A 22446-nucleotide genomic window follows, 5' to 3' on the forward strand; every position below is an offset into this window, starting at 1 on the left:
AAAAATACACTAGGTCTTTTGAGTAGTGATTTTCTCGGTATATTTTAATGGTGCAACTTGATTTATCTCTCTTTTCTAAAACACAATAGCTGAAAAAAAAAAAACAACAACACGAAGAATTCAGTCCTGTGATCCCCAACTAAGACACTAGATGGAGCTAAATTCTCACTTCGTATCTCCGGTTACTACAGCCCTTGGCCCTACTGATTGGGGTCACTCCCCAGCTGTAAATTCAGAAGTTTCAGCTACTTTAGATTTGTTCCTGGTGCATGCAGGCATCTTATGAACGCTAAAAGACGTCAGATGAGGTTATACAAGATGTCGGCCCAGCCTGGCAATTGTCCCCAGTAACAAATCTAACAAATCACTGCCCCACCCCCTGTAAGAAAGACAAGATTTGACTTGACGTTGATGGGAGCTAGAATCCAGCCTTGATTAAGACAGAAGTCATCCCTGCCCCCCAAAGATTTGCCCACCCTCGCGTCCTTTTGCTCTCAGTCTTGTTGCCCACAGGCAGCTCTCAAAGAATCATATGTAATGATAAAGTCAATGAAAGTTGAAGCTGGAAGAGAACCTCGAGATCATTTTATCACCCAGCTCACTATACAGAGGGATAAGATGAATTGTCCAAGGCAACAAAGGCAGGCAGATCAGAACCAGGACCAGCTTCCTGAACCCACGTGTTTTTCTGCCCTGCTTGCGGTCCTTACAACTCCAGTTGGGGACTCGGCCAGGAGAGCAAACCAGGACCATACCAGCAAATGAGAAAGAAAGACCTATGTTCTCGCGTTTCTAAAAGTGACTCCATGGGACAGTCAGCATCTTAACACCGGGCAGCTAGACCTGATTGCTAACAGGCATTTCAATAGAACAGTACCAGGTATTTAAACACAGATAGGCCGTGCTTTCCCCACAGCCCATTGCCCAACAGGTATTGCGGGTGGGTGTTCCTGACCAACGTGCTCAGTTTGGCGAAGGTGCCACTCCCTTCTCACCCAGAAGGTAGTTCGCTGCCTGCAGGAACTCAGCTGCCCTGCCTGATCCTTTGCTCCCTCCTCAACATTTCAGATCTTTGCTTAGGCCTGGGGTGGAGCCAAGACATATAGTGGGGAAGGGGAGAAGAAACAAGGCCCTGTGTTCGTAACAGTTAGTTTGTGAGCTTGAGGGAGCAATTTCCTCTTTCTGAGACTCAGTCTCCCCATCTCTAAAATAAGGGAATTAAATTGGAACCCCTTTCAAACTCAGCTCTCTACTGCCCACCACATGACTATTTAGCTATTGTTATTATGAAAATGAATTAGTCATGTTGAAATATAGTACTTCATGAAGCATACAGAGGTCATCATTTGTTTTCTGATCTATGCCATTTTAAACAAAAGTGTGAGTTTTTTTCCCTATGTGTTTGTAACGCAGAGACTCAGCTCCCGCTCCCCACACCAGAACGCAGGACATGGTGAGGCAAAAAGGGAACACCAACGAAGCCATAGACAGGGAAATCATAGCACTATATTCTCAATAGCCGCTGGTCTAGACACAAAAGCAAATCCGCCAGTACCCCAACAACGGGTCTTCCTGCACCCCAGTCTCGCCGGCAAGACACAGGAAGTAGGGTCAACACGATCCGCAATCCACAATCTGCTTGCTAACCTCATTGCTAGCCACAATCCGCACCTGCTAGCACAGCCACGGCAGTTATATTAGTGGCTAATGGCTCACTGGTTGCAGCTGATGGCCAACTAGCCACAGCTGACGGCCATCTACTACCCGAGCCAGCACCTTTCCACGTGAGGCCGAGAGCCTGAAAACTGCTCCCTGGGACTCTGTCCCTACAGTGTTTATTCCCCTTGTTTAAAAATTTTGAATTACAGAATCTTTCTGACACGCAAAAAGATATCAAGAATGTAGAGAAATGGATATATACATGATAAATATAGCAAAATGTTCATTGTACTAAGTTGTAGAGCTATGAGTGCTCACTGGACAAATCTTCCAATTTTTTTCTTTGAATTTTCGTAATGAAATGTTGAGAGAAGAAAAAAGTATTAAGAATAATATCATGACTGCCCAGGTAGCCTCCATTTAGCCTAAGAAATCAAACAACCTGAATTTGGATACTCTGTCTCCTAGTCATTTCTTGATACTTTTACTACAATATATAATACTATTTTCCATGGCTCCTTAATTTTACGTGCAAGTTTTCATACTATTTTCTTCAGCAGCTTGTTTCTTTTCACTCAACATTTCAGTTGAGAGATTTATCTGCACTGCTGCATAGGATTTTGATTTATTCATTTTTATTGTTGTTTCGAGGTCCATTGTATGAGCCAGTGACAATATAGTTATTGATCAGGTTGCCAGACTTTTGAGGTGTTTAAACCTTTTTTAGTCATAAGCAGCGCTGCTATGTCCATTCTTTACGCGGCTCAGTGTCACCTTGTATACACATAAAAGGTGTAAGTGGTGTAAGATTCCGTGTGGTAAAGAACATGGCCTCTGGAGCTTCAAGCACAGATGAATCCCGGTGCTCAGACGATGTCATCAGGTGTCTGTCTCATGCCATCTCTTGACTCCACTGTCTTCTGTGCTGGCTTCATTCTCAGTGGTCTCTCCACATGAGGTGGCCCCTAATGGCTCTGGGCATATAGCCTACCAGCTAAGCAGCCCCAGTGGACTGAGAGCACCCCTTTCTGGAAAGTTCCAGCAGGAGTCAATGGACCAGATTGGGACATGTGTTCATCCTAAACAAGTCAAACCAGGAGAATGGGATTTCTCGTTGGCCAAACCTAGGTCATGCTGCTCATCCTATTCAGTCTCATCAGAGCCAGACTGTGAGTGGGCAAGGGGTGATTCCCTAACGACACAGTTGTTACCACACAAAGGAGGGCAGGATGCTGGGCAGGCAACAGCAACAAAGGTGCAGGACCTTGTCAGTCCCTCCTCTATGCACCCCTTAACCACTACACATGTCACACTGCACATGATTACGGTGCCACTCACATATCTGTGTCCCTGTTTCCCCTGAGGAAAGAAGACTTCATCTTTCATCTCATCTCCCAGAACAGACACAGCTCAGTGCCAAGTTCACAAACAGCCGCTGTGGTATCAAGCCCTTGACCAAACACAGCCCGAGGAGGGGGAAGGGCAGCCAACCCTCCACCTCTGTGGTTTTCGCCTCTGCCCACTGTGTACCGGCCAGACAGGCAAAAAGAAGAGCATGTCCACCACACTTCACCCTTCTTTCTCTCAGCAAAATGGAGACCCAAAATGCTTGGTCCGATCCCAAAGTCCCTATGTACTCCCACAGCTGCTACTGGTTGAACAGTTGCCACATCTTTTTTATATGTGACAGGGCAAGATTTATCAAGAGAGGAATGTGTCCAGCCTCCTGTGAATATACTAAGAATAGTTGTACATTTTAATAGGGTGGATTTTATGGTACATGAATTATATCTAAATAAAGCTGTTGTTTTTCTGAAAGGACTACCAGGTCTTATACAATATGATTCCATTTATTTGAAATTTTAAAATGGGCAAAAGTGGTCTGTGGTGATAGTATTCAGAACAGTGGGTGACCTTGGGTGCAGGGGGGCTACTGACTACAGGATGTAGGAAGCCTCTGGAGGGCTGGAAATATTGCATATCTTGATCTGGTGGTTAGTACGTGGTGTATCATGTGTGGAAATTTATTCAGCTGTGTACTTCAGACATGTATGCCTTAAAGCAGACAAGTTATACTTCAGTAAAAATTAAATCCCAAAAGTGCTAGGTGTTTTTTAAGTGAAGAAAAGAAACCAGTTCTAGAGTACTTCAGAGCACAGGTTTTTAACTTAGACAATTGGGTTCTAAATCTTGCTCTACCACTTCCTATCTGTGACTAGTAAGTACTTGGAACAAGTTATTTAACTTCTCTGTGCCTCAGTTTCTCCATCTATAAAATGGGGATGATAATAGTACCTTCACTGTTGTAACAATCCTTGCAAAACTCTTGCAACAGTGGTTGGCACATAGTAATTGCTCAATAAATGTTAGTTATTTTGATTGTTCCTAATGTGGGCCAAGCACAGTGAGATCTCTGTGAATACAGAGATAAAAGACACAGCCCTGTCACCATGGAGGGCACTTTCCAGTGGGAAGACAGACAAGCCACCAATTATAAGAGAGGGCGGAGCACGGTCATAGCGAGAAGCCTGGAGTGTGGGAGCTCATAGGAAGAGCTCCCAAATGCAGCTGGTGGTCCACATCTGGGAAGGCAGGGAACTCTGAGTAGAAGGAAGAAGAATGTGCAAAGGCACTGCGGTGACTGAGCAAGAGATGCATGAGAAATGGTTCAGTCGGTCAGTGTAGCTACAAGCAGAGTCCACGGAAGATGAGGCTGGATGGCAGGGAGAGAGAGCAGTCAGAAAGTTCCTTCTCAACTATGCCATGGAGCTGGGGTTTCCTTCTGAAACCAAAGGGGAAGCACTGAAGGATTTAGTGGGCAAGTGACACAGGCAGAGCTCTTTTGAGAAAGACCACGCTGGTCACCTGTGGGGAATTCCCTGGATGGGAGCCAGGCTAGAGACAGGGAGGCCAGTTAGGGTCTGTTCCCATCCCTCTAGATACATACTGCAATTTGTACATTTAGATCTGTTTCCTTCTACATTTAATGCTGATCTCCTCCCAGCTGAACCATGAGCATCACGGAGGCAGGAACCATGTCTGTCTAGTTCTTAGTCACCTCCTAGATCTCTGGCAAAAAGTGTTTCTGTCTGAGTATTATTGGGTGACTATGAGTGCACGTGCCGTGTTTCTGTTCTCAGTTAACAGGCAGGGGGGCTGCAGAGAGGGGTGGCTGCTGGAAGTCAGGCATCATCTGGTGATGGAGCAAAGGCTGGGAGAAGGGGGATGGGGTGACTGTGTCAGGGCTTCAACCCACATGGATGTGCAGAAGCAGGAAAAGGAAAACAGTGACTACTGAGTTTCTGGCTCAAGCGATGAGGGGAGCAGTGGTTCCACCTACGCTGGAGGGAAATGATGACTTCAGTTTGAAACTGTATGATGTCTGGTGGTGGTGTGTGTGTGTCTAGATGTTGCTGGAAAAAAACAGATCGGTAGTTCAGAGGCATGATTTAAAGAAGACATACCGTAGGATGGTTTCAAAATATTTAACCACTGGTAAAGCATGGCTGCCCACCCATTAGAACTAATGCAGGCCATGGGTGGGCACCCATTAGAACTTATGCAGCAAGGTGCTGGAGGCCCCTGCTGTGCCAGGGTGTTAACCTATTCATTGCTGGACTGTGAGGAGGTCTAGACGTCCCAAGGAAGGCCCTCGGGGGCTGATTTACAGCTACTTACCCAGCAGCATGTAAGTATTTCAATCTTTTAACCTCTGGTATGGCAGCACAGGAGTGAGCCCTGAAGCTCTTCCTATGTGCCAGATGCTGTGCTATGCTAAACCCTCTCCACCCACGGCCTCCTTCCACCCTAACAACCACCCTGTGAGTGTCATCCCCACCCTGTCATCCCCATGCTAAGTAACATGGGAAGTGGTACAGCAATCTTCTCACCAGGGTGCTGACAGTCTCCCGTGGGAAATTTCACTGCAGCCTCTGATGGTGGTGCTGGGTCATCTGCAATTTAATCAACACCTTCAATAACGTGTGCATATTCCCTGTTCAAAGGGCAGGCAACCTTGTTTCCTGAAGGTTCCCATCACTTGTGGAAGCATTCCAAGGGACTTCCCGCAAGCCTTTGCAAACCTGTTCTAATAACCATCCCGAGCCCCACCCTGGCAGAAATGGCCACGCCCTCCTCGGTGCCCCACTGCACCTAGCTATAGGACGAGGATCCTGTCACGTACATCTTGAATTCAGTAACGCCCAGCAAAACCTCTGGCTATGCTTAGCAAAACGTCTGGCTACGGGCTCAATAAATGTTCACTGAATGAGTGAGTAGACACATGAACAAGACTGAATTCTGACTGTTATTTGGAGTAAGACCTAGCTCCAACTCCCCCCTCCATCAGCAATGAGTTCCTAATGCACTCCTTTTATTCTCACTTTTGAATTAATATTTGATTACTTTTCTGACCCTTGCACGTTTTCCACTACAATATTAAATGAGACTCTATTAAACCAGTCCACAGTGTCAGATTATAGACAGCAGAAATTACGGCAAGAGGAAGAGCCAAGAATATGCCTCATGCAACCAATCAACCCGAGGAGGAACCAAGAGAATTTAACTTTCTCCATGCATGGGAGTTTATGCTGCTCAGCTTCCTCCTTAAATGGGGGCAAAACTAGTTATTAAAGCATATATATCAACCCTTAGACATTAAAATAAAAACACAAATGATTTCTAACACCTATTAAAAGGCTCACCCTGATTTGGGCAAAACATCATGCTCAGAGTTGTGAAGCCTTAGAGATGATGCCTCAGGGACCCAGAATGATCGACAGAGGACGTTCAGAGCTGAAGGGCCCTCGGGCCAGAAAGGAGGGCATGAAGCTACATGTGCACTCATGTCCTGGCCCCTCTCTGATTCCTGGGTGGGAGAGAAAAGATCTTCTGCAGACTCAGGCTCTCAAACGGGACGGCTGGTACTGCACAGGGCAGTGTGGCCCAGCATGGGTGCTGGTGGAAGATGAAGGATGCTGTCCCAGTTAAGAGAGGGACTGGGTTCAAATCTCAGCCCTGCCACTTCCTAGCTAATGATCTTGCATGATGCTTCTCAGCCTGCTGCCCCTCTGCAAAACGGGAAATGCTGCTGCCTCCCTCCCAGGAATGTTAGGAGGAATAAACGGAGGCTATGAAATGCTCAGCACGATGCTGGCACACAGGTACTCAGTAAACAGCCCTTCATTAGCTGGTAGGTGGAGGGCAACCTGGGAAGTAAAGGAAACATACCCAGGTTTGCACTGGGGCCGAAGGTCACTAAGATAGTCTGAGACAGTGGTTCTCAAACCTGGCTGCACATTAGCATCAGCTAGGGTGCCTTTAAAATTCTCGAGCCAGCCCTCTTTACACTCACTGAATTTGAATCCATGGGGGTAGGGAGGCAGGCATTTTTTAAAGCTCCCCGGAAGATTCTAAAACGTAGTAACTAACAAGAGTCAGAGTCAAACAATGATCTATAAACAAACCTGCTAATAGTCAAACAAAAGTGTGTCCCCAGGCCTAGGAATAAGGCCATCTTGGTTTTAGAATTAAATAATGTAATCTGAAAATTGAAAAGTTACCTATCTTTCTAATCCTGAACACTACACGTTAACAAAATACATCATAATTACTGAATTCTCAGGAAGCATCCACTCTGGAAAAGTCATAACAAAGCTCAAGTGTTTATTAAGAATTAAAAATACTGTAAATAAGACATACAGTTCATTTCACAGTAAACTAAACAAACCATTTTTTATCTTTTTCTTTTTCTTTTTTTTTCATTTTTTTCTTTTTCCTTTTTTGAAGGGCAAGACAGCCATTAAAGAACAGTACAGCTCATAGGGAAAGGGAAACAGCAATCAACTACAGAAAATGCACACCTTCCTCAGAGATGGGGGTCCGCTCTGACAGCAGACTTTTTCATGGACATCATGGTAAATAAAAAGACGTGGCCTCCATTCCCCAGGGAGATGGCCCATGCCTTTGTGGACAGCCCCCACAATACATTGCCTGAAAGAATCTGAGGACTCCTTCAGGGATTCAAAACCTACGCATTACTTAGGGACCCTACCAAGAGGTGACACAGGTTGGCCACAGGGGACTCTGGGGGGTGTTGTGCCTTCACATTCAGAACCCTCTGGATTCTTTGCATAGTTATCTTTGAATCACTGGGATGACTCAGGAAAGGAAAAGACACCCACACCACCACGGGAGGGAGGCGACCGGCAAGCAGCTGCTTCTCCTCAACTGAAAAATAAGGGGCTTGTCCCCTTCCCTATTCAGAGCTGATATTTATGAGTTTTAACCAGTTTAAAGTGGAAGACAAGAAGTGAGTGACGTCTCATGAAAACTTCGGCCAGAAGTATAAAAAAGAATAAAATTAATTTTCCTTAAAGACAATTAAAAAGAAAAAAAAAAATGCCTCCTCCCCCCCAGTTTTTTTCCTTGAAATCGGCCAGCCAGCCAGGCTTTTTGAGGTTAATCTGCTTTTGTGAATCCTCCGTTGAAGCCATTACTGTTCTTCTCTGACACTAAACGCTTCCCTGCTAACAGGCACCTCTGATTCACAGGCGCTGGACCTTCAAGAAACCAAGCAAAAGCAGAAGCAGACAACTTGAGAAACCAGTGGTGTGTGGTAATAATTGTAAATAAATTAACCCAGCACAAAAATACAAAATGCCTTGGTATTCCAAGTGGTGTCCACTGATCTTTAAAAGGGACAAGAACGGAGGGAGGAAGTGGGGGAAGAAGGCCCAAGGGGGGAAAGCAACACATTTTTTTGGTCATGAGAAATTGAACTTTCAATTCGTGCCCTGCACACACAACTTATTTAGACTTTTTCATGAATTTTTTCGACTTTCACAAACAACCTATCCAGGTCATTTCTCAAGTCATCGAGCAAACCCTTGGCTGATTCCAGGTTGTTTTCGTTGGTTTCTATTTTCACTGAGTAGGCCACCAAACTGTCCACGGCAGTCCTGAGCATTTTCAAGTCCGATTCCACTTGGCTGACTGAGGATTTGAGGTGGTCCAGAGAAGAAAGTCTATCCAGGAAGTCCTGAGGAGGCGAGCGGGCCGCCTGGGCTTGGTCCTGAGCCAGCAGCGAGTGGACTTGCTCCTGAACCTTCTGGAGCATGTCCACAGTGCTGGGGAGCTCGCCCACGCTTCTCTTCAGCTCCTCCACGTCGCTGTAGAGCGAGAGCTGGGCCTCCCCCAGGTTCCGCACGGTGCTGGCCAGGCCGCCCTGATCCTCCGAGGTGGAGCCCAGGCTCTGCAGACGCTCCTGCAGGGCGGCCAGGCGCTGCTCGTACTCCTCGCTCTTTGCCAGCAGGGACTCCAGGCTCTCACGCTGCCGCGCGGAGGCCATCTGCACGGCCTGGAAGCCATCTTCCACCGTTTGCAGGCGGGAGTCCAAGCCCTGACTCTTACTCTGGAGCACTTCTAAGGCGTCGGAATTGAAAACCCCGTCTTCTTCCGGCCTGAGGGACTGGGCCTTCAGCTGGCGCAGCTCCTCCTCCAGTCTCCTGATCTCCTCGGGGAGGCGGGCAGTGGACTCCTCCGACTGGAAAACCTTCTCCGTGAGGGCCTGCAATGTGAGGTGCTCCGAATCGGCAGCCTCCTTGAACCTCTGCTGCTCCTGTTTGAGGCTCACCAGCTCTTTGACCTCAGTGTAGACATCCGACTCCATGGTCTGGAGGGTGCTTCTCAGGGCCTCCAGGTCCTTCTCTTTGGACTTCACAGAGGTTTGTATTTCCTTCACAACTTCCTTCAAGGCTTTCAAATCCTGCTTGTACCCCTCGGAGTTTTCCAGAGAGGCAACCTTCGCCTTCACGTCGTTTATTTCCTTCTGGCTCCTCTTCTGGACCTCAGTGAAGATGGCAATGTTGTCGTTGATGGACTTGGTGAGCTCAGTCAGCCTCTCCTCCACCGTGTTCTCAAGGGATGTGAAGTCACGCTCCCGGGCGTCCTTCACCACATGGATCCCATCGGAGAGGTCTTTGAGAATCTCATTCTGGAGTTTTTGCAGCACTTCACTGATCCGGTTGATCTCTGTCTCCCCTTGCTTCACAACTTTCTCTGTGAGATCTTGTTTATGCTGGAAGCTTCTCAGGATGGACTCAAAAGTCCCACATGTGGCTTGCAGAGATTGCACCTGTAACCACAATCCAGATGTTAATTGCTGAGAAGAGCTGATGAGTTTTACACACACATACACACACACACACACACACACTCATTCACACAACTATATTTCTTTTTGTCTGTCCAGCTTCCAGGTCCCTCCTCTTCTAGAATGGACCACAATTTTCCTTTGGAGAACCTTCCACACACAATCCATGTGGTTTGGAAGACTAACCCGAGGACCCCTCCAAGTGCTCCAAGGATGGTTTGTAACCCAAGCCTGACCAGCGCCCCAACCTGGAACCACAGTGGATGGGCGTGTGACCTAAGGCAGGCCAACAAGTCAATTCCAGAGCTTCTGTTAAATCTACTGGGAAAGAAAACCTCCCTTTCTTCTGGGATTGCTAGCTACCGGGTGAGGGAAGCCTGGACCTGCTCAGAGCAGCACATGAAGAACATCAAAGAAGCCAGCACAGAGGGAAGCAGAACTGAGAGACAGCAAGATTAAGTTCTGAAGACACAAAGTGAATCCCTGGATATAGCTATACCTGAAGAAATCTACTCTTCAACTTCCTAGTTTGAGCCAGTAAGTTCTCTCTCTCCCTCCCTTCCTCTCTCTTTAAACCACTTTAAACTGAGTTTCTACCTTTTGCAATTGAAAGAGTCTCACAGGTTTTCAGAGGAAAAAGACTGAGGCACATGGGAGACACTGGGCTGGAAGGCAAGAAACAAGGATTCAGATCTCTGCTCATCACGTTAGGTGTGTGGCCCTGAACAAGTCATTGTCTTCTTGCAAAATGGGATCAGTGGACCAGATGATCCCTTAGCATCCTCTGGCTTTGCGAATACATTATGATCCTGTTGGCTCTTATACATTCATTCTAAATAAATTCTGCCCCAGGGAGCTGGTTTAATGTACTGAGAGGCTGACAGTATGACGATTAATGGCCTGGCCTTTAGCCCAGTGTGGCCCACAGTGCTACCTAGAATGCTTTCTTACAACAAAAAAACAAAAACCACACTTGAACCTATCAAGTGTGGCTCTAATCACCAATTCATAGAAAACATACAAGAGACAAACGTGCCACGAGGATGCAATCAGTCAAATCCACTACGTGGAAAATTCTACAGCACAAATAACCAGGATCAACAATTAAATGGCGTTTTAAAGGAGGGAAAGACAGGAGACCATTACAGACTAAAAGAAATTTAAGATTTATCAATCAAATGTAATGTGTGGACTTACGTGGGTCGATTCAAATAAACCAAACCAACTATAAAAGGGACATACTTTTGAGAGACATGGGAAAATCTGACGATGGACTGGGTGTTAGAAGATAATCAAGAATTATTGTTAACTTTGTTGATATACTATGATTTGTCAAAAGAAACAAGGAAAGGAAAGGAACTCTTATCTGTTAGAAATTAATCCCAATATACTTTGGGTAAACTAATGTGTCAGTCAGGGATGAATTTTAAAATTAGTTCCTAGTTCACCATCCACTGGGTCTGCCAAGGCAACACGCGCCCTTCAGAAGGCCTACAACTGAACTACCAACATTTTCTGAAGCCCTGCACCCACTTGTGCCCGCTGAATCTTCTGAGTAAAGACAAGCCAGACTCTCTGCCCATGCTATGGCCATTAGAAGACCTGGGCCATGTTCCAAAACCGAGAGCGTATGGAGAACAAGAGAAACCAGGTGGGCACCCAACAGGATAGTGGGAGAGTGCTTCCCAGTCAAACTGTTCTGACTCCAGACCAAAAAAATAAATAAAGGAGGGAAGGACTGGTGATAGAAGGAAACAAGAATGGAAAAAATTGATAAATGAAATTGGGATTCATTCTATTGATCTCCTGTTTATGCTTCAACATTTCCATGATAAAAGTTAAAAAATAAAATAGTGTGGGCTCTAGAACTAGACTGTTTATGTTCATTTCCTAGCTGTACGATTATGGGCAAGTTATTTAACCTATCTGTGCTTTGGTTTCCTTAGGTGCGGGATGGAAACAAAAACAGTACCTGAGTCACAGGATTGTCGTGTGAAAATTAAGTGAGTTAATAAATGTAAAGTGTCTAAACAGTGCCTAACACATAGTGAATGATCAATACATGGTAATTATCGTTTGTTTAACCTTTCTTCCAAAGGTGCTCAGAAGTCTGGAGATTCCTAGACCGTCCTCAGCCCAGTGCCAAAGGGAAAACACTAGAGGAACGTAAACAGGACACCTGGGCTCTAGTTCCAGCCCCACCAATAAGCAGCTCTGTGAGCACAAATCAAATAAGTCACACTCACTTTCCAAGTCCCAAGCTTCTTGTCTATTAACAAACAGATTTCTAATGTCCCTTCTGGCTTCCACCAGTCTGTGATTTTTAAGACAGATTAGACTAGGTTCTTAGGGACTTCAGAATATTAGATAATTTCCCTGCACAACTAAATATAACCGGAGTCATAAAGGACTCTGGAGAGGGCTCACCTCTGAAACTAGGTTATGTAATCACACTACTTGCCTGTTCTAAGCATAGCACTCAGAAAAGAAGTGTGAGCAGGTGAGTGCAGTACCTCACCATGGCAGGCATTCATCAGTGTTTTCTGAATGAATCAAAGAATAAGTGAATTAACAGAGCAAAGCCTGATACAAACCAAGCTGGTCCATTTCCCCTCTGATCCCTGACTGTCACCCTTAACCTAGGCTAGGTCTTTACAAATGGCTAGGAAGGGGACTAGATCAGAAATTACAGATGAAGCCGAACCATCCAACCCCCAAAAGTATGGAAAGAACACAGAAAGTGTCTCCCTACTGATGCTGCTGTAGTATTTCATCTTTACATGCAAAGATCTTACTATAATTAATAAGCAATGGATGCATCTGTTCCCCCAATATATGTGGTTTGCCCACTAAGATGCCAGAGACAAAAATAACAGCTAGGATAGGATACCTGCCCTCAGGGAGCTCCCCGCTGAGGGAGGCGGGTGGCAGTGACTGACATTCAACTGGGCACTTACTGTATACCAACAAGTATGCAAAGCACTTCAGAGACACCATCTCATCGCGTCATCGTCGTCACCTCATGAGTTGGTGGCTCCCATTGATCTCCATTCTACAAATGAGGAGACTGAGAAGTGGTAGAACTGCGCATCCAGATCCCAGAATGTGAGACTTCAGAACTTGAGCTCTTAAGCTCTACGTGAAATGCCTGGGCAGAGGAGTGTTCAAAGTGCACTGAGCACCTGGAGGAGATGCTGCCTAAACCTGAAGCCCTGACTATTGGTCCAGAGTGAAGATGAAAACCAAGAAATACGACCAGAGAACTCACTCTTCTACAAATAGCCACTAGTCTCATTAAACTGTCCCCACTAGGCCTACTCCTACCATCACTTGAGGCAACCAGGCCCTTCAGCTCTACCTCTTAGGGGCTGTGTATGACCCTGAATGAGTTAACACAACCGTGCCAAGGCTCAGCTGGCCCATCTGTGAAATGGTGCTAATAAATGGTACCTGCCTCAGCGGGTGGCTGGGAAGCACTGAGACTGCCTGGCGTTAATATGTGAATACTAATTATGAATACACTAAGAAGGATACTAATTATGAATAATAATAGTGAATACTAACTATGAATAACACAGTAAGTATATGTCCCTGCTAAAAACCAAACCCCACCCCCGACCAAGCCTCACATCGAGTTATAAGGGGTTCAAAGTTAGGTTTCCAGAGGACCCATCAATCACTACTCACTCCTCAATGCGAAATAACTTATTTACTGCCTACTCAGAAGTGCAGACAGAAGTAACCACACACTATTGCAAATCCTAATACTGTTCTGGGCATGTTCTAAATTCCAAGTCAATGGAATAAGCATTAGTTGAACACCTACTACCAAGGCATGGGGAAGATAACAAAATGAACAGATGAGTGGTGAAGAGTGTTCTAGCAGTCAACTGTGATTTGAATCCTGGCCTTGCCACTTACTAGTTGTGTACCATGCAGTTACTTAGCCTCTTTGTCTCTCACGTTTCTCATCTCCAAAAGGGGGATAGTACAACTGACCCTTAAACAATACAAGAGTTAGGGGAGACCCCCGCGCAGTCAAAACTCCACATATCACTTTGACTCCCCCAAAACTTAACTATTTAGTAATAGCCTACTGTTGACTGGAAGCCTTACCAATAGCATAGTCAATTAACACACACTTGGTATGTTATATGTATCATGTACTGTATTCTTACAACAAAGTAAGCTAGAGAAAATAAAATGTTAAGAAAATCGGAAGGAAAATACATTAACAGTACTGTGTGTATTTATTGAGGAAAAAACTACGTATACGTACACCCACGCACTTCAATCCTGTGTTGTTCGAGGGTCAACTGTACTTCTTGGGGTTGTTGTGAGAAATGAGTACACAATAAAAACGAGGCATTAAATAATAGCTTGGTTACACTACTAAATGAAAAGAAAGGTCATTATAGAAATAGTTTATAGCCAAGTGGATTCTTAAAACTCTGAATAGGGCCCTCCGCAGTGTAGGGTGAAAACTTTTGGTCCCCAAAGAGAGCAATCAGTACATCGGTGTGATGGAGAGGGAGTGGGGACCAGAACGGAGGGAATAAGACCAGTCAGAGAGGAAGTGGAGAGAATAAAGCCCAATTTCTTCAACCTGGATTCATGACCGCCCCCATTTGGGCCTCAATTTCAATCGGCCCTCTCACAACTTCCTAAATGTTACTCTATTATAGGCAGGGTAGCCACCTGCTGTCCCTCAAACATGCTCAAGGTAGTCCTGACCCGTCTGTTCTTTATTCCTTCTCTCAACAGTTACCTATGACCAACTAGATCTCAACTGGCACTACCCTAGCCACCGGGACACAGGCCTAGACAAAGTCTACACCCTCTTTCTTCTGGACAGTTTCTCATGATGGAAACTTATGTGCAGCTTCTTCGCAAATATGATTCGTGTCTTTTCCACATTTGTACCCTCCACAGGGCCTACGCAGAACCATGTGACTATCAGACTTCAATAAATATTTTGATTGATTAGTAGGTGGGTAGATGATGGGGAGGAAAACGGGAGCCTAGTGATTATACTCCAGCAGTACGTCTATTTTTTAAGAATGATTTAACATTCAGGATAGGCAGAGCCACACTGCCTCCTTAATTCCCTTCGAAAAGTCACCTCCCATGGCCTGCAGCACTTAGAAGGCTGACTCATTCCAGTTGCTCTGCCAGTCTTAAGAGGAAATTCCTAGTCCAGCATACTCAAGAAAAACTTGGCAGGACAGGCAGCATGCTGGGAAAGGAGGCAGCAGTTCCGGGCTCATAAGCGGTGGCGGGATTTTTTGTTTCAATCAGGCAACCAACTTTCATTGAGCAATGCTATTAGTGGAGGATGGAGAGGAGGAATGAGATTTGAGGGAGTTGCATTTGGTGTGGAAAAAACACATAAGGGTGGAAGCTAAGCAACTCTGTATTGAAAGTTGGGTCCATCCACACCTGAAATAGGCCCCTGTGATCCCTGAACTGGTCAGTGGCCTAGACATTGTCATGCAGTCTGCCACTCACAAGCTAGGATCTTTATCTATTTGCTTCTCTCTCTAAACCTCAATTTTCTGGTCTGGAAAATGGAGTCAAACCTGCCAGTTCCACCTCCTTCCCAGGGTTGCTATGAGGATTAGATAATCAGTGAGTTAAGCCCTCGAAACACCACATAAATGTGCCTAGTGGTATTATTCACCAAAATAACCTACTATTTTTGGCCTTTCCTTTCTTCTAAAGCTTAAGTATGCAGCTTCAAAGACCCAAGTGGGTACACTGGTCCAATAAAAGACAAGGGGTCCCAGAGATATGTAATATTTCATTTGAACTTCGCAAATGAATGACTGCTCGCTTTCCCAGGCTCCGGGTCTATTAAAAACTGGCTCATATGTCTCCCACTGGGAGAGCTGAGGTGCCTGAGGCCTTGCCAGAGGCTTCCAGGGATGCGCTGGCTTCCCTTCCAACCTCCTTTTCAGACAACTCTGCCCATTCAGCGGTTCCTAGCTCAAGAAGAATGGGCTCCTCAGAGCCTGCCGGCTTCCTTACAGGTCACCGCTAATGTCCTGTGACAGGCCCTTGGCCCACCCTCGCGGCTGTCCATCCCTCGGGCCCATTTCTCCGCGGCCATTAACGAAGAGGGTCTGGGGACCGCCTGGGAACTAGGGGGCCGGGTGGGAGCATCCCAGGCCACTGGCCGACGGGGCGGGGGGGCGGCTCCGGCCACGGTCCTGGGCAGGGCGAGGGGCCCGGCCGGGAGGGCACCAGGGGTCCGGCTGTGGGTGCCGGGGCGACAGCCGGGCGGACAGGGGTTAGGGGGCTAGGGGTACCCACCTTCTGCTCCACGCCCTGCAAACCCTGACCCAGCTCCTCCCGTTGCCGGGAGAAGTCCTGGTGGCTGCGCCGGACCTGCTGGACCTCCTCCAGGACGTGGTGGACACACCAGCCCGAGAAGGCGGCCGCCGCCACCAGGGCGAGGTAGAAGAGAAAGTTGAGCGCCCGGCCGAGCCTGCGCGAGCAGGACGCCGAGGACGAGGCGGCGGCGGCGGCAGAGGACTTGCCGCGGTGGCCGCCCTTGCCGTGTGCCTGGTTCTGCGGATGCTGCGGCGGGTGCTGCTGCGGGTGCGGCGCGGGCGGCGGCGGCTGCTGCGGCGCCGGCGGCGGCTTCTTCGCCACGTCATCCGCGCCGCCCGACGGGTGGGCGCCCTTCTCCGAGGGGCTCGCGGCGCCGTGGCCGCCCTTGGAGCCCCTTTGTTTGGCCGAGGGCATGGCGGGCGCGCCGGCGGCTGAGGCCGCGGGCTGCGAGGCGAGCGAGTAGGGCGCGCGGCCGGGAAACTTCCTCGGGTTCCCCCGGGGATGGGCGAGCGGCGCGCGGGCGCTGCTGGCGTCGGAGCAGCCGGGAGAGAGCGGGCGGGCGGGCGGCGAAGAAGGAGGCCGGGCGAGGAAGGAAGGAGGAGGGGGCCTGCCGCCGCTGCCGCTGCCGCTGCCGCTGCTGCCGCCGCCGCGGCGCCGACCCCGCCTCCCGAGAAGGGAGGCCGGGAGAGCCGAGCGGGCAGAGCCTGCCACGCACGCGGGGGCCAGCGGGCGGCCCCTCCCCCTGCCGCCACGACCCCAAAGAGGGAGGGCCGAAGAGAGGGGGTGGCCCGGCGGGGTCTAGGCGGGGCGCGTGGGGGGGCCAGGCGGGGCCTACGTAGGCCGGGGTGGGGGTGGTAACCGAGTGGGGTCTACGGGAGCCGGGCGGTGAGGGGTTGCCCAACCCGGACTAGGGAGGCGGGGGCCGGCAGCAGAGGTGACCGAAGGGATGGGGCGAAGGGCTGGGTCGACCCAGGCCGAGACTGGCGACTGAGCGGGAGGCCACGGGGGCGACCGAGGTGGGTGTGGCTAGCACGATCGTGGGGAGGAGAGCCCGGGATGACCCGGTGCAGTGTGCCAAGTGTTAGCCCCCCTCCCTTCTTGACCTATGCTGAGAGGAAATGCAGCGGGGCGCCCCAGGAGCCCTGCCCCTGGGAGTGGGAGTAAGAGGGCAGGAACAGACACCCCCCACCCGCGTTCCTTCCCGCCAGGAGCTGGGGAATCCCTGCCCCCCCTAATCCACCCCTCAAGCCCGCCACGGAGCTGGGCCTTGTCTCCTTCCTTGGATTTGAAGGCGGAAGCCCAAAGGGCTGTATAAAATCCAGTCAACCCCGCAAGCATGTTTGGGACAGTTAGCAAAGATTCTTGGACTCTGTTAAGTCTGTTCGTGGAAACATATTTATTGAGAATCAGTCCACTGTCGACGCTGTTTATTTTTTTCTGAAGCCCTTTTAACTCCGTTTTGTCTTTCGGGGTCCTATAGTCTATCCACATCCCCTACTAGGGGCAGTGCTGGGTAATCAGCCGCAGTTCACTGACAGGGAGGCGGATGAGGGGTCGCCCCTACTTTGATAGAAAATGTGATAATGAAGGGACTGTGCTTAGCAACTTACATGTGTTCTTAAAACCACAAAAACTTTGTAAGGTAGGAATTGTTTTACCCATTTTATAGGAAGGAAACTGAGGCTCAGCCTCCACCCCAAATGATTGGCTCAAGATCAAATACAGCCATGATTTGAACCTCCATCTGCTTCCAGAGACTGTGCGGCTTAATCACTTCAGAGTGGGAGGGAAATGGGCCCCAAGGAAATGAAGCAACTTGCCCACTCTCAGTAAGGCTGGTTGGTGCTGGGGCAGAGACTGAACTCCCCTCCACTCCACTGCCTTCCCCCTGAACCTGGTGTCTGGTGTGTGCCTGGCACTGTGTGTGCCTAGCAATGTGCTGTAGGAACCCTGTTTCTTCGGCCTGTTTTCCCAATTCGGTTTTTAAAAAATCATTCCCTGTCTTTAAGACCTAGCTCAAATGCCACCTCTTTCATGACGCCTTCCCTAGAACACCACCTGATACCACTCATGGGACTTACACAGCAAATAATTGCAACTAGAGTCATATATATATATATATATATATATATGACAAAAAAAAATGTATATACATTTTAAGAGAGGAAAAAACTATTAAAATTGTAATAATATATACCAATAACAAAAGATGGATACGAGTCATGTGTATACATTTTTTGGCACCCCTGGTGTGTGTGTGTGTGTGTGTGTGTGTGTATATATATATATGTGTGTGTGTGTGTGTGTGTGTGTGTGTATATATATATATATATATATATATATATAGTAAACCTTTGTTTAGGGCCCAGTACGTGCCAGACAGATGTCTGCAGACTATTAGAATCTCCCCTCCTTGAGAACAAGAAGCAACCATTGCTTATATTTCTCTTTATATCTCATCTTATAAGATGCTTTTTAAAAATCTCTAGTGAATGAATGAACACGTGTGTTCCTGCCCTCAAGGTGCTTGCATTACATTTAGAGAAATGTACAGAAACATTTTGAAGACGAAATTATATGGTTGAGACTATAAATGTAAAGGGAACTTGGAAAGCAACCCCTGGGCTGTGCTTGGGGAAGTCTGAGGCAGCAAGTTCTTGAGCAAAACCTTGAAGAATGAATTTGCATAGGAGGAGAGCAGGGAAGATATTTCTGTGGTGGAAATGGGGTGCACCCAGGACACCTGTCTGACCTTGAAGGGTGTATGCTTCGGTATAGGGAAGAAAGCAATGAGCTAAGTGGAGTGGGTCCAGATGGCAGAGGTCTGTAGAAACCAGCCAGCAAGGCAGGAGAGTCACTATTAGTGTGGGAGGCTGGAGTCAATTATAGCAAGTTCTAGAAATAAAATCATTTGCCCCAGACAGAGAGGAACGTTTCCACTCCAGCTAAATACCAGGAGCTATAGCAGAAAAATCATAGTTCAACAGGGCATACAACACTGACCTATGGTGAGGAGGGCGAGGGAAGGAGATGGCAGAGGAAAACAGAACACGAACTCATCAGAAGGTGGTAGAAAAATCTTGTTTAAAAACTTCAGCTAAGTTCAGGCTGTGTTTAAAATCTCTAGCACACAAAAAAGCTATCGTCCTCCACAAGCAAGCCATCCACATTAAGGCGGAGACACAGTGACAACTTGCAAAGCAGCTTTGGGGGACCCCCCAAGCTCTGGCCTGGGAGGCCCTGCTTTGTCAGCCTTTGTTCTGCCACCAAACTAACTGTGGCCTTGAGAAGTGTACTTAACCCCCTGTCTGGATTTCAAGGTCACCCCTTCTACATCTCTAAAGACCTTTTCTATTATTAGATGAATCTATCCCTTAGAGAAAACAGTCATCTGATTGTTGTTAGAAATACTTAAATATTTTTAAATTTTTAAGTTGATTTAGACTATAGGCCAGACATGAGAATAGAAGGTCCACAACTTTCTCCTCTACTAAGCACTGGAAACAGAGGGGAGGGAGGGGACTGTTAGTATTTTCAGTGTATCCCCCTCCTCCTTTTCCTCTGGAAGGTAGTGACATATAGTGGTTAAGACACAGGACCTGGAATAGACTGGCCTGGGTTCAGATGCAGCTCCATGCCTGACTGGGGAGTGTGACTTCTCTCAACCTCTGTGTCTTCATCTGTGAGATGGTGGAAATAAGAACTACTTCAGGGGGTGGCCGGTTAGCTCAGTTGGTTAGAGTGTGGTGCTAACAACGCCAAGGTTGCCTGTTCGTTCCCTGCATGGGCCACTGTGAGCTGCACCTTCCTTTAAAAAAAAAAAGGAAAAACTGCTTCACCAGATTGTTGCAAGGATTAAATGAGAGAGACACCACTTTACACTGGGCACGTAGCAGGGTTCAGTGAATAAAAGGGAAGCTAACACAATTTGCAGAGTCACTGAGTGAAAGTATAGCTGCCTTCTATGTCCACATTTCAATGATTTTCTTTCATCTTTATTTCTTGGGGCTCCTAGCACCATAGGTGGCTTATAGACCACAGGCTCTGATGTGTTGAACTTGAAAAAGCAGGCAGTGTTTTCCAACGTAGGGTGGTTCCACTGCGGTGTTTGGCTGCACCCAGAGGAGGAGGTTGGTAAGTAGTCTTGGAAGTGCATCTTCTGGGGCAGGAAGCCACCAACGGGCCTTCGTGGAGGTTTCCCTTCTTCTACCCTATTTCTGAGTCAGCACAGCATGCATTTAGAGGAAGTGTCCCTTCTTTTCCTCCTGGCTTCTTCTCTAGCCCTTTTCCTCTTCATCCTCCCTAACGTGTGTTGGATGGTCAGGAATGCGTGGAGAAGAGATGCTGGAGACATCTCTTCCTTCCTGCAGCATGTGCACAGCCGCTTCTAAACACTGTTGGACTACGTGGATCATAAATTACAAGGTAGAGCTTTGTAAGCCTGCCGCCCTCTGGGTTCTCTGCATTTCAGTTAGAATGCCTGAATAGAAAATCCCTATTACTGCCGATCGCCTTTTCTCCGTTCCAGGTTGCAAGACCCCCAGAGCCCAAGGCATGAGCCTGAAGCCCAGCAAACTGGGTGTGTGTAAACAGGGTACGTGCAAACAGAATATGTGTTAGAGGCGGGGGCCTCCTTTATAGTTTGGTTCTGGAGAGCCAGGTCCACCCCTCCCAGCCTCAGTGGTTCACACTCCCAGGAGTTGCCCAGCTCCAAATCCTTTAGCTCCATGAAGTAGAGGAATTATTTCTTGGAGCTCCTGGCACTGAATGTGGCTTCTAGATCACAGGCTGCACCCCCCTGAGTCCCAGTTTTTATGGAAGATGACCACAGTACCTACCTTGTTGAGGCAATGTGACAGTTACGTTGACTTTCTCCTCCACATCTGCTCCACCCTTAGTCTTCCTCCTCCCAGCACATGCCAATAACGTCTGTCGAGTGGCTCAGGAATCATCCTTGACTCCTCTCTTTTGCTCACCCATCCGCACACACTCAAAGCACTATATTAGCAAATCTCACTGTCCTTACCTTCAGCACGTCTCCAACATCTCCCCCTTCCTGTGGCCTGTACCACTACCCACTGGTCTAAGTCACCACCAGATCGCACTTGCGTTATTGAAATAACATTATCCTGGCCTCTCTGCCTAAGCACTTGCTGCGCTGTGGTCTGTTTTCAACACACTAGCCAGAGAAATCCCTAGAAATATGTCAGATGATGTCACATCTTTTTCTAAAACCCTCCAATGACTTTCCAAGTCAGTGGGAGTAAAAGGCAAATTACAATGACCTCCACCACCCCCATGTTCTGAGCCCCTGCTGTCCTCTCTGATCTCACCCCTTCTTACCCCTTTGATCACTGCCATCCAGTCACAGAGGCCTCCTTATTGCTCCTCAGTATGCCAGGTATGTGCCTACCTTGGGCCCTTTGGAATTTTGTTCCCTGTGCCCGATGAACTTTACCCCCAGGTACCCCCATTGCAGTGACCTTCATCCTCAATTCGAAGGTCACCTCTAGGAGTGCTCTTCCTTGACCATCTTCTGTAAAATAACTGCCCAACCTGAGACCCTCTATCCTTCTTTCTCCACTTTATTTTTCCCTATAATATTCATTTTATTCTGCCATACTACATATCTGCTTATTTAATTATTATCGCCTGCCTTTCCTCATTAGATTGCAAGTTGCATGACTGGGAACTTGATTTAGCTCACTCTTGTATCCCCGAGTACCCAGAACAATCTCTGGCACCAAGTGAGAAACTCAATAAATGTTATGAATTTCACATTGTTAAAATCCCTCTATGGAGAGCCTTCTCTTTCGTAAGAACCATCGAGAAGGAGTGGAGGAGCCTAGTGAGGAATGACCTCTTAGAACTTCAATATGATGATGATGACGACGACGACGGAGGATAATTGCTAACACGTAAGCTGCAGGGGAGTTGCAATCTCACAGTACGTTGACATTTACTGATCACTTACTGCGTGCCAGTCACTATGCCAGGAGCTTAGCTTGTCTGACCTCCTTCCATCCTCAGTGAGCCTTTGATGTAGGCACCACAGTAGTGCTGGCCCAGGTTACCGATGAGGGTGGACAACTGACGCAAGGTGACACAGCTTGAGAATGGTAGGAATCAGACTAGAAGCTAAGCTGTTGATCCTAGAGCTCACATTCTCCACTAGCACATGAATGTATAGACAAATAAGACAAAGCCTCGTGTGACGAAGTAGCTTATGCAAGGCCAGTCAGTCAGCCTTCTGATAAAATCCAGACTTTTGGTAAGTAAGCATTATGAATCTCAACCTGGGA

The 22446-nt window shown here is 47.6% G+C and overlaps 1 protein-coding gene across 1 annotated transcript; it reads right to left on the reverse strand.

The window, feature by feature from the left end:
- Window positions 1-7303: 7303 nt before the first annotated feature.
- Window positions 7304-16782, reverse strand: CKAP4 (cytoskeleton associated protein 4). Its single transcript, XM_019728489.2, has 2 exons — window positions 16124-16782; window positions 7304-9793 (listed from the first exon to the last, which is right to left on the reverse strand). The coding sequence occupies exons 1-2, from the start codon at window positions 16556-16558 to the stop codon at window positions 8471-8473; spliced, it is 1758 nt and encodes a 585-aa protein (XP_019584048.2). The 5' UTR covers window positions 16559-16782; the 3' UTR covers window positions 7304-8470.
- Window positions 16783-22446: the final 5664 nt, after the last annotated feature.

This window comes from Rhinolophus sinicus, linkage group LG02 (genome assembly GCF_036562045.2).
Source record: "Rhinolophus sinicus isolate RSC01 linkage group LG02, ASM3656204v1, whole genome shotgun sequence".
NCBI classification, from domain to species: Eukaryota; Metazoa; Chordata; class Mammalia; order Chiroptera; family Rhinolophidae; genus Rhinolophus; species Rhinolophus sinicus.